The 16009-nt window shown below is 53.7% G+C and overlaps 3 protein-coding genes across 4 annotated transcripts in view; all 3 read left to right on the top strand.

The window, feature by feature from the left end:
• SMARCD1 (SWI/SNF related, matrix associated, actin dependent regulator of chromatin, subfamily d, member 1) overlaps window positions 1-4138 on the top strand; it is a 14624-nt gene extending 10486 nt beyond the window's left edge. For both annotated transcript variants that reach the window (XM_017545819.2, XM_017545820.2), the window contains 2 exons: window positions 2133-2234; window positions 2366-4138. In XM_017545819.2, the coding sequence (XP_017401308.1) occupies window positions 2133-2234; window positions 2366-2419 (156 nt within the window). In that variant the 3' untranslated portion in view covers window positions 2420-4138. The remainder of the gene's footprint in view (window positions 1-2132; window positions 2235-2365) is intronic.
• A 2615-nt stretch (window positions 4139-6753) lies between these two features.
• GPD1 (glycerol-3-phosphate dehydrogenase 1) lies at window positions 6754-14348 on the top strand. Its single transcript, XM_017545824.2, has 8 exons — window positions 6754-7047; window positions 7526-7703; window positions 8600-8740; window positions 9348-9486; window positions 9879-9991; window positions 10632-10865; window positions 11087-11193; window positions 12498-14348. The coding sequence occupies exons 1-8, from the start codon at window positions 7007-7009 to the stop codon at window positions 12592-12594; spliced, it is 1050 nt and encodes a 349-aa protein (XP_017401313.1). The 5' UTR covers window positions 6754-7006; the 3' UTR covers window positions 12595-14348.
• Window positions 14349-14775: 427 nt separating this feature from the next.
• LOC108316085 (cytochrome c oxidase assembly protein COX14) overlaps window positions 14776-16009 on the top strand; it is a 6629-nt gene continuing 5395 nt past the window's right edge. Inside the window, exon 1 of the mRNA XM_017545826.1 lies at window positions 14776-15316. The gene's annotated coding sequence lies outside the window, so the exon portion shown is untranslated. The remainder of the gene's footprint in view (window positions 15317-16009) is intronic.

Below are 16009 nucleotides of genomic sequence, written 5' to 3' on the forward strand. Positions count from 1 at the left end.
CTCTTGTTACCCAGGCTGGAGTGCAATGGCGCGATCTCGGCTCACCACAACCTCCACCTCCTGGGTGCAGGCAATTCTGCCTCAGCCTCCTGAGTAGCTGGGATTACAGGCATGCACCACCATGCCCAGCTAATTTTTATATTTTGTAGTAGAGACGGGGTTTCACCATGTTGACCAGGATGGTCTCGATCTCTTGACCTCGTGATCCACCCACCTCAGCCTCCCAAAGTGCTGGGATTACAGGCGTGAGCCACTGCGCCTGGCCCGCCAGATTTTTCTTTAGCACGTTCCAGGGTCCATTTTGCAATTAAGTAGGGAAATGGGGGCAGAGCCATCAAGTGTTAATTTAGTACTTACTTTGTCTGTCACTCTGCTTTATCTTGTCAGGGATACAGAGTGGAAGACCTGATCTCTGCTTTCAAAGCAGCCTACATTCTGTCTGAAGAAACTAGGCTAGTATGGCTGGGCGCGGTGGCTCACGCCTGTAATCTCACTTTGTGGGGCCAAGGCTGACGGATCACTTGAGGTGTCAGGAGTTTGAGACCAGCCTGTCCAACATGGTGAAACCCTGTCTCCACTAAAAATACAAAAATTTAGTAGGCATTGTGGTGCACGCCTGTAAACCCAGCTACTTGTGAGGCTAAAACAGGAGAATTGCTTCAACCCAGGAGGCAGAGGTTGCAGTGAGCTGAGATCACGCCACTGCAATCCAGCCTGGGTGACAGAGCGAGACTCCATCTCAAAAAAAAGAAACTAGGTGGCTGGGCATGGTGGCTCACGCCTGTAATCCCAGCACTTTGGGAGGCCGAGGCAAGTGGATCACCCGAAGTCGAGAGTTTGAGAACAGCCTGGCTAACATGGTGAAACCCCGTCTCTACTAAGAATACAAAATTAGCTGGGAGAAGTGGCGGGTGCCTGTAATCCCAGCTACTCAGGAGGCTGAGGCAGGAGAATCACTTGAACCAGGGAGACGGAGGTTGCAGTGAGCTGAGATCATGCTATTGCACTCCAGCCTAGGCAACAAGAGGGAAACTCCATCTCAAAAAGAAAAAAGGAAACTAGCATGATAAAAAGTAGTAAACCATATAAGACATTATCAGGCTGGGCACAGTGGCTCACGCCTGTAATCCCAGCACTTTAGGAGGCTGAGGAAGGCAAATGACCTGAAGTCAGGAGTTTGAGACCAGCCTGACCAATGTGGTGAAACCCCATCTCTACTAAAATACAAAAATCAGCTGGGCGTGGTGGCATTCACCTGTAATCCCAGTTACTTGGGAGGCAGAAGCTACAGTGGACTGAGATCATGCCACTTGCACCCCAGCCTGGCTGATGGAGTGAGACTCTGTCTCAAAAAAAAAGGCATTATCAGACTGACCAGGACCAATAAGATAATTGAGAGAAGGGAGATAGCGAGGCTGGAATCTCTAAGGCTTCATGGAAAATTTGGGATTTGAAGACATTTCCCAGATAGGGAAGCACAGTAAGCTCAGGCAGTAAGATAGGAATGGGCACAGAGTGTATACCCATCAGTTCTCACCCCTCCTGTGACTAGCTAGACGGAGCAGAGGAGCAAGGGAAAGGGGGTGCCAGGAAAGATCTCAGAATAAGGCAGCAACTCGTTGATTGTGGGGGTGACTGGCTGTTGTATCATTTTGCTGAGGCTGCTGTAGCAAACGTACCATAAACTGGGCAGCTTAAACAACAGGGTTGTCTCACATTTGTGGAGGCTGGAAGTCCAAAATCAGTATGGGCAGAGCTGCTTCCTTCTGCAAGCTGGGAGGGAGACTCTGTTCTGTGCATGTCTCAGCTTCTGGTACCTCAGGCGTTCCTTGGCTCGTAGGTGGTGGTCTTGTGACTTCACATTGTCTCTTCTTCTGTACATGTCTGTCTGTCCAAATTTCCCCTCCTTATAAGGGGACCAGTCATACTGGATTAGGGCCCACCCTAATGACCTCATGTTAACTTGATCATCTGCAGAGACCCTATTTCCAAATAAGGTCACATTCACAGGTACTAGGGGGTTAGGACTTCAGCAATTTTTGGGAGGATACAATTTACCCAATAATGGGTGTGAAGGAAAGAAACAAGCCTTTTCTCTCTCTTCCCCCACCGTGCATCTCCACTTCCCTCAGACAATGACTGATGTGGTGGGTAACCCAGAGGAGGAGCGCCGAGCTGAGTTCTACTTCCAGCCCTGGGCTCAGGAGGCCGTGTGTCGATATTTCTACTCCAAGGTAAGTACTGGGGGTGCACGGGGGAAATTAACAAAAGACATGGGGTCTTCACCCCTGATGGGGGTCAGTGGTGTTAGATACCAATGTCTGGTTTGTCTCATCTTCCACTCCCTTCACCATTTTCTCCTTAGGTGCAGCAGAGACGACAAGAATTAGAGCAAGCCCTGGGAATCCGGAATACATAGGGCCTCTCCCACAGCCCTGATTCGGCTGCACCGATTCTTGATTTGGGCCCTGTGCTGCCTGCCTCAAAGCACCTGCCTTGGTCTTGCTTGGGGCGTTCCAGGGGATGCCGTTGGTTCAAGGACAACATCATAATGAAGAGGGTCTCACATTTCTGTCTCATAAGACACCTTTTATCCTCTTCTCTCACCCCAACCCTTCCTACCCCCAGCTTCCCTTTGCCCTACAAAGTTCCCATGTGCCTCTACCCTCCCCTGGTCTACATAAGACCTCTAGATAGTATTAGAGAGAGAACCTGTAGTGGTAATGAGTGCTCAGAATGGATTGGGCCTAAGGCCAGGTGGTCTTTGAGGGGACCAGCTACACTGATCCTGCCCTTCAGAGACCCAGGAGTTGGGAGTTTTAGCCCCTTCTCCAAGACTCAGGCCTGGGGGCACTCTATAAGCTAGTTGATCTTGACTCTCCTGGTAACAGAATCCAATTTCCTTCCTTCCCTCCACAGGTTTGGAGCAAACTCTCCCTTCACTTGTTGCCCTGTAGCACTAAAGAAACCCTGGTTCTTGGGCTCCACGGGGCCCCAGGTCAGTCCCCAGCCCTCTGGGTTGGCCTGTTCTCTCAGTGCTTCTCTCCTTAGTTGGGGTCCACATCAGTATTGGAGTTTGTTCTTTAACTATTGCTCCCTCCCAGACACTCCCTGTGGCTGCCCTTTGTGATTCCCTCAGATCTGCCCTAACCCCAGGCATTTGGGTGGGTGAATCTTGCCTTTGCCTTTCAGAGCCCCAGGGATCTCATCTGGGGAACTGTCATTGCCAGCAGAGGCTGTTCCTTCCTGCTGTTGTTGGGAGATGTGACTCATTCATTCACTCCACCCTGCCTCCCCATCCCTTAATGGAGAAACAGGCCTGAAACCAAACGGGTAAAAAGCCCTGGGCCATCCCTGTCTTCCTGTCCCTTGCCTGCCCAGTTGACACCTACTGGTGACTTTTAGGGCACTGAGGAGTGAAAGCACCTAGGGCTGGAGAATAGCGCTGAGTTGGGTTTGTGACTCTTCCCTCTCCCTGCCTCACAGGATTGTGACTCCCCAGCCCCTGCCCTCAAAGCTTCAGACCCCTCAGGTAGCAGCAGGACCTTGTGATCTTGGCCCCTTGGAACTGAGATGGTTTTTGCATCTTTCCAGGAGAGCCTCACATTCTTCCAGGTTGTATCACCCCCGAGTTAGCATATCCCAGGCTCGCAGACTCAACACAGCAAGGGTGGGAGACAGCTGGGCACAGAGGGGAAATTCCGTTCAGCATGGGCTCTAAACCCACAGAACTGACAAAGCCCCTGCTTCCCCACCCCCTCCTCAGGCTCCTGCGAGCACACCCCCACCCCCAAATCCCTGCCTGTTCTACACTGGGGACAGCAGAATATTCTTCCCATCTTCCCCTTCCCACCATTTTCCCTCCCTTGAAAGGTTGACACTGGACAACCTTGGGGCAGATGAGCCCTGGCCTGCCTCCTGGCTGGAACCATGAGAAGGAAGCTCAGTACTTCCACAGTGTCCCTGTTGAGAACTGTTTTTATTAACTGAATTATTATGTTTTTTCATGGACCAAAATTTTTTTTGTACTGTCCCCTTATTGATGTTACCCAATTTTAATAAAAGAATCTTCTGAAGGATGGGTCCCCCTACCTACTGTGAGAGAGCTCTTCCCTGAGCTCTTCCTTCAATACCATTAGCCATGCTCATAGTGTTTGTTCATTTTATTTGACATGTATTTATCAAGCACCTACTATGTGCTAGTTGTGATGCTAGATGTGGGAGGTACAGTGGCAAATGAGATTTCTGCTTTTGTGGACTTCAGGGTCTTACCTTAAGAGATTGCTCTGTCTGCCCCAGTGGTCCAAGCAGGCTAGTTGCTAGTTGGCATTATTGGGCTTCAACACTGGATCTTAGAGCCCTGCCCCGACTTTCCTTGTTAGGCAGGTACTAACAGGTCAGTAGCAGTCATCTTCCCCCTTGTCCATCTGAGCTCCCCAGGGCACTTGCTGGCTGGAGTGAGCTTTGGATGCCTGTGATCCCTTAGGTTTGACCAACCTGAGCCTCCTTTGGAGGAGTTTCACTTCGCCTCCAGGGCTTCTCTCTAGATGTGGGCAGGACCTGGACGACCAACGACATTTTTGCTTTTTGTGCTGGCTGCTCTTTAAGGTTCCACTTTCAAGGTTTGGGTAGGAGTTCAGTTCTTAAGACCAGCATGGAAGTTCTGTGTTGTCATCCTTCTACTGTAGACAACCAACCCCTCCTTGGCAGAGTTGGGAAGACAGCTCAGGAGGTATTCCCATTAGCAATCACTTGAAACTTTCCTGCAATTCTTCCTGCTTCCCACTTGGGGGCTCATGACTTTTTTTCCTTTGCCATTATCACAGAGTGGAGTTTGGAATACAGGATGAGTGCAACCACTTTCCAAAGCTGTAGTTTAAAATTATCCTGTGCCTCTTTGGATGGGAACATTCTAGTATTGCCTGTTCAATATATGTAAAACCCACCAAAAAATCCAACCACTGTTCCTACTGTGGAACTTGGGGTTTTATCAGACTTGAGAAGGGGAAGCAGAGATGAGTGGTTGAGCCGATAACTAGGAGTGGAGAAAATTGATGTCAAGGACATTGAAATGGCATCTGTTTTTACCCAGGCTAATTACATGTGTAATGAATGGCTGATGAACCATTATTAATTTCAAGCAAATAATCTACAGTTTGCTCTTGGGAAAAGAGCTCTAGTGATACAGATAACTTCCTGTGACGAGCCAATTCTGAATCTCTGCACCCTCTTTATTCCCATGTAAATGAGCACATTCTTAGTCTCCACACTACCTAAAATGATTGTAGGAGCAAAATGAGAGAGGGAAGCATTTAGGCAAAAACAAGGGGGTTATTTTATGCATAAACATCTATTCTTTGGGGCTCCCGTCATTTGTGCCAGGGACAGAAGCATCCTTTCTCTTCCATCACCCATAATCAGTGCTCCCAGCTGGCAGCCTGGCACTGGAGCCTTCGTCTCAGTGCCAGTGCAATAAAGGAGTGGTCTATAGGAGGCTGTTTCTGTGTTAGGCACTGTGCTACGCTGAACAGCCAACTACTGATTTCATGTCCGTTTCCCTACGGGAACCCACTGGCCATGGAAGGAGAATATGGTTGGCTTTTCCTGGGCAGTCCCTGGAACTTAGAAAGCCATTTCTCCCCAGTCTTGACCTCCTGCCCACTTACCCTTACCCACGGGTTGCACACAGACTCCCCTCTAGCCCAGTGCTTGTTACCAGTTGCTGGCCAGCAGCAGCCCAGGGGGATGGCAACACCCACCTAGCCATCTGCCAAGCCACGAGGTCAGCACGTGAGCACACAGTGCTGTCTGCCCTCTAGGCCAAGGTACACAGTGTTGGGAACCTCTTGCTCCACTCTCCAGATCAGCCTGGAAACCAGAGCTTCCTTTGTCTTAGTCAAACAGATGGCTGTGGGCGATGCAGAGCTCTAAACAGTTGAGTGTGTTCCCTCCCCCAAAAACACACACCAACCTTACCCCCAATCATGTGTCTGAGACCACGAAGCCCCATGGACACAGCTGCCCAGATCCTGCCTCCCTTCCCCTTTTCTGGCCTCTGCAAACTAGCCATTCACCCGAGGAAGTCCCCAGGCCAGTAGCTTGGAAACCCCTGAGAGGAGGAGTTGAAGGACGCTCAAAGCCTCTCAAGGGCACTGTGTGCTATGCCTGCCTCTTATCCTCTCCTGTCCTCTTAAGCCCAGACGCTACAACAGAATTGTGTGCCGCAATTCTGACAGCCGCCCAGTTTTCACCTTTCCCGCCTTCCCTAGAACACATTTTTGGGTGGGGATCATCTGAGGTGAGAGGCCCATGGATCAGTCCCCGAGATGACCTCTGTGGGTGACCAAGATGACCTTCCCTTTTGAGGTTCTGGGGTTTCTGATCCTTCTTTGAGCTGGGCTGTCTTCAAAGCAGGCCCTTAACTCTTATATGGCCTCATCTTTAGAATGGGGAAGATGGGCCTGCAGTGGAGTTGGCATGGGCCTGCTAGAGGACAGAACTGTAGAATGGGGTCCTGGGAGGGTACATGGCAGCGCTGGGGATAAGGGGTCATGGAGGAGAATTCCTACCTCTGAAAAGCATTCCCCTGGTTGCTACTGAAGCTAAATGCAATTTATTTCATGCTGCGGGGCAGAGGGAGTGAGGGAGACCAGTCACCTGCTCCTTATCTGGGCTATTTTCTTGGCAGACCTCAAAATGGGACCATGGTGGGGAGGGAGTGGGAAGTTGGGCTGAGGCCAAGTGAAAAAGCTTGCCAGCACTGTCAGCCAAGCCCAGGAGGAAAAGCCAGGCCTAGCCTCTGCCCCATTCCTGTTCCCCACCTGTCTCTACCCCTGTCTCTCCTTTCCCTGGTTCTGCCAGACTATCTCCCTGGGCACCAGCCTCCCCACCCACCCCTGGAGGGCGGGGCTTGGCTGCACCCACGTGTGGTGGAGTTAAATGCTCCTAGCCGGCAGAGGAGCTAGGGAGTGTGGCACTGAGCCGGCTCAGACAGAGACGCGGCACCATGGCTAGCAAGAAAGTCTGCATTGTAGGCTCCGGGAACTGGTAAGCAGCTCTCTCAAGCGATATGGGGGAAGGGTGGGCTCCCCAGGACAGAGGTGGGTAGGAGGCAGGGTGGGTGGGAAAGACCCTCAGGTTCCTGTTCAGCTCCTGCTGCTATCTTCTATAATAGCAGCACAGGACAGATGGTGCCCAGCCCTCTCCTGGCCCCTGCCCACCTGGGCAGCTGCACCTGTTCACCATGGGAAGGCGTCTCCAGAGCGCTTGTGTGAAGAGCCACCCGAGTTTGGGGGTGGGGAGATGAGAAGGCGGGCTCCCTTCTCTAGCAGCAAAGGGTAAGGAGACTGAGTCTCCTTTCTACTGCCAGGTCACTGTGGACATACTTGTCCAGGGAGCAGAGGTGATAAGGAAGGTGGGAGTGAACAGCTTGAGGGGCTGCTGTGTGATCCTGAGGTGGGGCACTGCCCCAACTCCTGCCGCTGTTCCCTCTTCCTCCACTTTCCTGTGCTCCCCCTTCCTCCAGGGGCTCAGCCATCGCCAAGATCGTGGGTGGCAATGCAGCCCAACTGGCACAGTTTGACACATGGGTGACCATGTGGGTGTTTGAGGAAGACATTGGAGGCAAAAAGCTGACCGAGATCATTAACACACAGCATGAGAATGTCAAATACCTGCCAGGGCACAAGCTGCCCCCAAATGTGGTGAGTCCCAACACCCTGCAAAGAACAGGGAGAGGGAGGGAGGGCCAGGAGTTGGAGCTGACCTTACTCAACAGGTGATTCCTGCTGAGGGAGCTGCTTCAGGTGTGGCAGGGCTTGGGAAGGCCTAAGGAGGGCTGCTCCGGGTCCTTTCCTGAGGATTAAGGAGAACCTGTGCTTTCCCCTCACAGGCTCCCAGGCAGGTGGGTGGGGAAGGGATGGGAGAACAAGTTGGTCTCCACAGCAACCAGAAGACAGGGCTCCCAGACTTGGGGTCCAGTAGTGCCTGCCTCAGGCGCTAATCCTGTTACTCATTCACTGAGCAATTAGCCAACTTGGAGGCTGCTCCTTGGACTTACGGTCTTTGGTGACACGTGGCTCTCCCAACCTGGAAAGAGGAAGCAAGGAAGAGAGCAGAAAGGCTGGGGCTCCCCCTTCCCAGCTGGGGTCCCTGGGAGCTCGGTGATGAAATCTTATTTGAGCTCTTTCTTCTGCCAAGCCCAGGCTGCTTTTGGCCTCCCTCAACTGTCCCACAGCCAAGGGACAGGAGAGTGCTGGGATGAGGTTTCCAGGAGTCCTCAAGAGCCCAGGACAGCTGGAGGGAGAGGGAGGTGGCTGGGGGGAGGGGGTGGAGTGTCTTATTCCTCCAAGTTCAGTCCTTCTAGATTCAGTCCAGTCCTGTTAGAGACAGAATATTGACTTGCTGAGAAAACTTTTTGTCTGAATGCTAATTTTTCCTTGCAGCACCTAGGAATATGCATTCTGTTTCTAACAGGTCCCAAACAAGCCTTCCTTCTCCCCTACCGGCCTCACTCATTGGCTCCTGGATCTCCTGAATGGGGTTCCACAGGGGCTGGGGGAGGTCTGCCAGTCCTGTGAGCACTTGGTCAACCCCACAGGTGGCTGTCCCAGATGTGGTTCAGGCTGCAGCGGATGCTGACATCCTGATCTTTGTGGTGCCACATCAGTTCATCGGCAAGATCTGTGACCAGCTCAAGGGCCACCTGAAGGCAAACGCCACTGGCATATCTCTTATTAAGGTGCCGGGGACACCTTCATGTGGATGGGGGAGGGTGCAGCTCACTGCTGTGGGGCTCAGGGTGGTTGAAGCAAGGAGAACAGAAAATGGCACACGTGGGCCAAGAGTTTGTCGGAGAGAAGGGAGGAAGTTGGCTCTGGAGAGGCTTAAGAAAGCAGTGAGGTGCTGGAAGGGAAGGGACTGATGGAAGGGAGGCTGAAGGGAGGAGATGAGAGATTGGTTTGGAGGTCCTGTTTCCTGGGGAGTTTGAGAGGTGTAAAGTGATGCAGGGGAATATGAGAAGGGGGCTGGTTTGAGAATGTGAGTAGCTGGTCTGGGGCAGTGACGGGTCTCTGAATGGAAGTTTGTTGGGGCAGTCAGGCGGGGTTGCCTAGGGATGTGGAGGGACCCGTTGCCTTGGAGAGGTAGGTTGGTTGAGGGTATGTGGTGGGAGAGTTTGTCACATGCTGTCTGGCCTCCCCACAGCAAACTTGAGCTGGGTTGGAATGGGGCAGGACCTCTGGGGAGGGACACAGATGAGCAATAGATTTGGAAGGGATAGAATTTCTGGGTGGACGCCCGCAGGTGGGCACAAAGGGCACCTGGCATGAGCTCCATCCTGTGCTCAGGGGGTAGACGAGGGCCCCAATGGGCTGAAGCTCATCTCCGAAGTGATTGGGGAGCGCCTCGGCATCCCCATGAGTGTGCTGATGGGGGCCAACATTGCCAGCGAGGTGGCTGATGAGAAGTTCTGTGAGACAACCATTGGTGAGAGCCCCCTGCCACCCACATACACAGTGCATCTACTTGCATCCCCTCCCCAAACTGCCCCAACCCCACTTAGCCATCTCCTTCCCATAGGCAGAGAAAGGAAGATGTAAGCATCAGAGATGAAGGAGGCTGGGACACCCCCAGGGAAGGGGCTGCTAGGGCCTGCTTAGGGCAAGTGCGGGACGCACAGCGATGAGCCCTCCCTCAGAGCCAGTGCAGTGGTGCACCTGTGGTCCCAGCTACTCAAGAGGCTAAGGCTGAGGTGGGAGGATCGCTTGAGCCCAGGAGTTTAAGTGCAGCCTGGAAAACAGAGAGAACCCTGTCTCTATGAAATAAATATTTTTTTAAAAGAGTCCTTCTCTCAAGTCTTGCCCCACTCCTCACTTTAGGCTGCAAGGACCCAGCCCAGGGACAACTTCTGAAAGAGCTGATGCAGACACCCAATTTCCGCATCACCGTGGTGCAAGAGGTGGACACAGTAGAGATCTGTGGGGCCTTAAAGGTGAGAGGGGCACACAGTAGCTATGGGGTGAGAAGGCCCCAAAGGAGGCCTGGCTGAGCTCTGCAAGGCTGCAGGCACTCCAGGCTCTCACTGTTGAGCAGTGGTTCCCCTTCCCTACCATGTCCCACGCATATAGGAGGAGCTGCAGAAGCAAGGCCAGGGCCCTTCAGGGTGGCTGATTATTTACCATCAGACCGTGGACTCCCTTGTTCCTTTCCCACTTTAGCCCCATGTGGGACCCCCTAGCACCTGGCTCAGGAGATGGTCCAGGGGGATGAGGGGATACCCAGGCTAACAGGAGACAAGACATCCACGACACCCAGAGAGACTCATGGCCAGAACTATGGATCCTGGACAGCTGTTGACCTGAGGACTATAAAATGGAATAGTCATAGATGAGAGGGCCAACTAGAGAGAAGAGTGGTTTTCAGAAAATGTCTTCAAGGAGGGAGTATGGGGCAGGGCTTAAAAAGGGGGTGCAGCAAAGTGGGGAACCAAGAGGCAAAAGTAGTTTAGGGGCTTACACACTATACCTCACTTATGTAGTGGGTGTCATGGCTGATGAGAGGAACACGAGGGGGCTCCACATGGGGACTACAGGAGGGGGTCTTTTCTCATCGATGACCTCCACTTCTTCAAGAATGTAGTGGCCGTGGGGGCTGGCTTCTGTGATGGCCTGGGCTTTGGCGACAACACCAAGGCAGCAGTGATTCGGCTGGGACTCATGGAGATGATAGCCTTCGCCAAGCTCTTCTGCAGTGGCCCTGTGTCCTCTGCCACCTTCTTGGAGAGCTGTGGTGTTGCTGACCTGATCACTACCTGCTATGGAGGGCGGAACCGGAAAGTAGCTGAGGCCTTTGCGCGTACAGGAAAGGTGGGCCCCGGGAGAAGGGAGAACAGAGCGGGGGCCCTGTAGGCATCCGGGTAGAGGTGCTTCACAGGAGGCATCTCTGGAGCACAAACATTAAGACTGTTGTGAACATCCCCATCCCTCTTTTCCTCTGAAGACCCCACTTCCATCTGAACTCATCTCTCCACCCTCCACTGACAGCCCTCCTCTCCCATTTCTATCTACTCGTCCTGCTTTCTGCACAGTCCATTGAGCAGCTGGAGAAAGAGATGCTGAATGGACAGAAACTGCAGGGGCCCCAGACAGCCCGGGAACTACACAGCATTCTCCAGCACAAGGGCCTTGTGGACAAGTAAGTGTTGGCCACAGCCCCACTGATTAAGGGAGCCATGGCCAGAAGTGCTTGCCGTGTTCATCTTCTTGCACCCACCACAAATCTGTGAAGTGGACAGAGAGGGGAGTGTTACCTTATGTTTCAGACAGAGTCCAGAACTTGCAGAGTCTGGCATTCCCATTGTCCCCCAGCTAGTTTGTGGTCTTTGAACTCCTTCCAGTCTAGTGCTCTTCACACTACATTACCTGGATCCCTTTGTGCCCCCCCTTCCTTGTGCTCTGCTCTGGGGATTGGAGCTCTGGGGCAGCAGAAATAAGCTCATCAGCCAGGCACAGTGGCTCATGCCTGTAATCCCAGCACTTTGGGAGGCCGAAGCGGGCAGATCACCTGAGGTCAGGAGTTCGAGACCAGCCTGACCAATACGGACAAACCCCGTCTCTACTAAAAATACAAAATTAGCCAGGCGTGATGGCGTATGCCTGTAATCCAGCTAGTCCAGAGGCTGAGGCAGGGGAATCACTTGAAGCCGGGAGGCAGAGGTGTTGCAGTGAGCCGAGATTGCGCCACTGCATTCCAGCCTGGGCAAAAGAGCAAAACTCCATCTCAAAAGAAAGAAAGAAAGAAATAAGCTTATCCCACTTTTGTCCATCACTCCCAGTTTGAGTTTCTCCCCCAAGGCCAACCCATCTGTTCCCTGAATCCTGTCCTGGGTGTTGAGATGTAAGGAGAATGATGGGCTCTGCTTCAAGGTGCTCCTTTTCAGGGAGCAGAAAGATAGCAGGGGTGACTGGGCTGATCAGAGCAGAGCTGTGCTGGTCTGAGAAAGACTCCTAGAAGAAGAGAGTATGAAACAGGTTCAGAAGATTCACTCATGGCTGGTCATGGTAAAGCCTGGAAAAGGAGCAGCTGGGCAAAAGGATGGGAAGAAAGAAATGGGCATTTATTGAGCACTTTCACATCATACCTAATTACATCTTCACATCACAATCATATCTTCACTCCTTTGTTATACTGGCCCCATTTTACAGTTGATGACACTGAGGCTCAGAGAGGTTAAGTGGGTTGCTCAACTGGCACAAAAAAATCCAAGCCAGAGAATCATGCCGGCCAGTTCAGTATGGTAGGGAGCAGGGCAATTAGGAATCTGACTTTAAACCCAGGGCTAAGGAGTCCACATTCTCAGCAGGCAGAAATTCACAGCCAGCCTTCCTGAGCTCCAAGGTAGGAGGGCAGGGGACAGGAGGGTTAGGTGGTGAGTGGAGGTGGGGGTGGAGCGGACCAGGAGTGGGAGACTAAGCTGGGCCGTTCTCTCTCCAATCTAGGTTTCCCTTGTTCATGGCTGTGTACAAGGTGTGCTACGAGGGCCAGCCAGTGGGTGAATTTATCCGCTGCCTACAGAATCATCCGGAACATATGTGAGTGGGGTCAGGGCCCAGGCCAGGCCGCTTCTTTACCCCAATGGAGACCAGCAGAAGCCTGAGGTACCTAGTCATCAAGATCTCCAGGACTCCCAGGGAACAGAGTCTTCTCATCTTTTCACTGGAGGACAGGAGGCTATGGGGCCCAGATACACACTTGGAGATTCTGAACTGTCAAGTCACTGGCAGCCTCTTGCCACCACATTTGCCAGAAATGCAGTTGCCCTGTCCCTCTCCAGATGTAGGGCTTTCTCCTTGTCCTCTGGGAGGGGTGGAATCAAGCCCCAGTGTTGCCTGCTTGGCGGGGTGGGTGGGTGGGGTGTTATGTGGGGAAGGGTGGAGGGAGAGGGTGGCAGGGCAGGGGCTGCCAGTGGCTGTCTCACACAGACCAGGAATCCTGTTAAAGGGCTGAAGAAATATCTTAGCCACAGCAGGAATGAGGCAAGGATTGTCAGGGAAGGGTCTGGGCTTCTGAGCTGATGCAGGCCCCAGGGACCCCTTTGCTGACCTTTGCCAGGACCCACACAGTTTCAGTGGATCTCAGTGTTTGTTAACAAAATACAAAGACCTCAAACAATCCCCTTCTAGCTTCTCCTAGCAACATCTGCGTCCTCAGAAACCTCTGGTCCTCCCCTTTCCTTCTCCCCCAGGCTGCCCTGGCACTCGAGTTGCTGCCATGCTGGCATCTCTAGCTGGGTGGCTTGACATTCTCCCCAGGGACTTCCCGGTTCCTAGTTCTTTGCCAGCTCCTCCCCGTTCTGTGTGACCTTTCCAAGCCTTCCCTCACCCTCCTCGCCAGCACCCTGTTTGGGGGGCAGGAACTTAATCTGCTGACAGAGCTATACCTTTCACAGCAGGCTCAGATCACTGGGCTCCCTGTGACCTTTGTGTTCGCCCGGCCTCCCTTCTCAGTAGCTCTAGCTGGGGGAGGTGTCAGCTGGGCCCCTCCTGTGCTATCTCCCCAGAGGACATCCCTGACTCCACCCCTTTCCTCCTCCCAAACCCTGCACCCCTTCTTCAGACTGGCCAGGGTAACCCGCTAACCCGTGCCTGGCATCTGGAAGCCAGCAGGCCGGAGGGTGGCCCAAAGGCTGACGAAGGCTAGGGAAAGGTGAGCAGGTGGGTGGGTATCAATATTCCAAGGGCAGCTCTTTGCTAAATGAGGGCCTCCTTGTGAGGTACTGACCACACCGGCACCTCAGTAGTTGGGAAACTTAGGAGGAGGAAGAAAATGAAAACCACCCTACTCCCTGGGGGTGAGGGAAGAACAGGAGCCGGGGAGGAGGAGTGTGCTCTGCACTGGCCTTGCTCCAGGATGGGGTGGCAGCATTAGAATGTCACAGGTCAGCAGCCTAGGCCTCCAGCTATAAATAATCCGAGGGCCCCAGAGGCTCCCGCCCGTCCAGCAGGGGTCTCAGCTTCCTCTGTGGCAGCACCTGGCACACTGGCTCTGGCCAGCATTATGCCAAAGCCCTCCTACTCTCCAACGAACCAGGGAGGCGGGCTCCTCTCTGTGCCTAGCCCTTTAGAATTCTGTCTTAACAGTGAAGGGCGGAGCTGCCTAGATCAGGCAGCAAGAGTGAGGGCCACAGTTACCCCAGGCCTGGCTGAGACCAGGTCTGGGCACTGAGTGACTTCAGAGCTGCCTCCCCAGGAGGTTAAGGTGGAGGCAAAGGGGAAGCTTCAAACACTTTTGCCTACTTTTGTTCATCAGGTCCACCTGTCTACCCAATAAAGCGTGTTTTTCCAGAAACAGGAAGAGTTGGGAGAGGGAGCTTCAGTGCATGTGGCAGTGCGTGTGCTAGCGTGTATCATTGCACGTATGTTTTCCCCCTTACCGTAGGAAAAATAAAAAAAGAAATCCCTCCTCCATAATCGCAGCCACTCCAGGGGTCAGCGGCGGTGCCCACTCCCTCCCCTCGCCCGCCAGCGCCCCTTCCCGCCCTCGCCGCAAGCTGGCTCCCAGCCTTCCCGGCGCTTCTTAGGGGCTTTATCATGCCTCCTGCAAGAAGAGAGGTCATACACGAGACAGAAACGTTAGACACTCATCCCTCGTGCCCATTCCTTGGTCACGGCCCAAGCTGCCGCATCCTTGGCAGTCAAGGCCTCGCGGTACCCCTCCGGTCCCTACCTGGACTCGGCCCGCAGCCTGGCTCTAGGGGGCGCGCGGTCCACCTCCAGAAGGCCAGCTTCGAGAATCTACCTAGCTACTGTATACGTCACCAGCTGTCGGCCGAGGATTGGCTGACTCTGATTTAGCATCCTAACTTCCGGTTCCAGAGCTTGGCTCGCCAAAGACCCTCCCGCGAGGGAGCGAAACCACAGCCCCCAGAATTCAGCGGGCCTCTCGGAGAGCACGGCGAGTCTGAGGATGCGTAGTAAAGATAACGGGCCCAGAAGCCGGAAGTTCAAAGCCGGCCTCCAGCTGGAGTGGTGACCAACAGGAACTGCCGCCTCAGTGGGAGGAGTTGCAGCGTCTGACGCGCGGTTCCCTTTCCAGCGTCTGAAGCCGAATCCTAGAGGCTAACTCGGCAGGTGGGAGGGAGAAAGTCGCCTTCCGCACCAATAGCTGAGGCGTTCAGGGTTGTCCAGGGACGCTACCCTCTCGTGTCTGGTTCTGAGTCCTGCGTTCCGGAGTGCTGGAAAGTTGCGCAGACAGTGGCAGCGAGACGCTGCCTGCCTGAGGAGGCCTCGGTTGGACGCGAAGGAGCTGCAGCATCCAGGTACGCCGCCGGCTAGGGCCGAGCAGGGGCCGCCGATCCCGCTGCTTGCGCGCGCACCTGGGTCAGCCTCCGCTGGCCGCGTCCTCCCATCCCCCAGTCTTCAGGCCTGGTGCCCTTGAATTCAGTCACCCGCGTCTGCTGCGCCGCGGACCGTGAGCCGCACTGTTTCCTGCCCAAGCCCCTCGTGGCAGTAGTTCGGCCTTGTTAGCGCTCAGCGCTGATCCTGTCAAACTCGATTCCTGCCTGGCGTCTCGACCCTCCGCGCTCCTACTCCAGATGCCCCTTTTTTGCCTTAATACCTCTGCGCCCTGATAAGTGGCTCTCCGGAGCACCCTTCATGCATATCGGTTATCCAGCTCCACCTCTTGGCCGCTTTCACTTCCTGGAATGCTCTTCCTGCTCCTCTTCTCCAGCCCACCCTTCTAAAAAGACAGTTCCACCCCCACCCCGATTCCCACCCCTACACCTTTCTGCTAACTTTTCTCGAGCCCCCGCCCTGTCTCTGAGCTCTTGTTTCTAAACTCTCACAAGTACCGCTCCACCATACCGTAAGCTCCGTTACGACAGAAGCCATGTTCTTTTTAGTGGCCTTCATAGCAGGATGTATTTTATTTTGTTTTATTTTTGAGACAGGGTCTTGCTTTGTAGCTCAGGCTGCAGGCACGCACCACTACGCCCGGCCTTTTTTTTTTT

Source organism: Cebus imitator, unplaced genomic scaffold, assembly GCF_001604975.1.
Source record: "Cebus imitator isolate Cc_AM_T3 unplaced genomic scaffold, Cebus_imitator-1.0 Scaffold181, whole genome shotgun sequence".
In the NCBI taxonomy this organism is placed as follows: Eukaryota; Metazoa; Chordata; class Mammalia; order Primates; family Cebidae; genus Cebus; species Cebus imitator.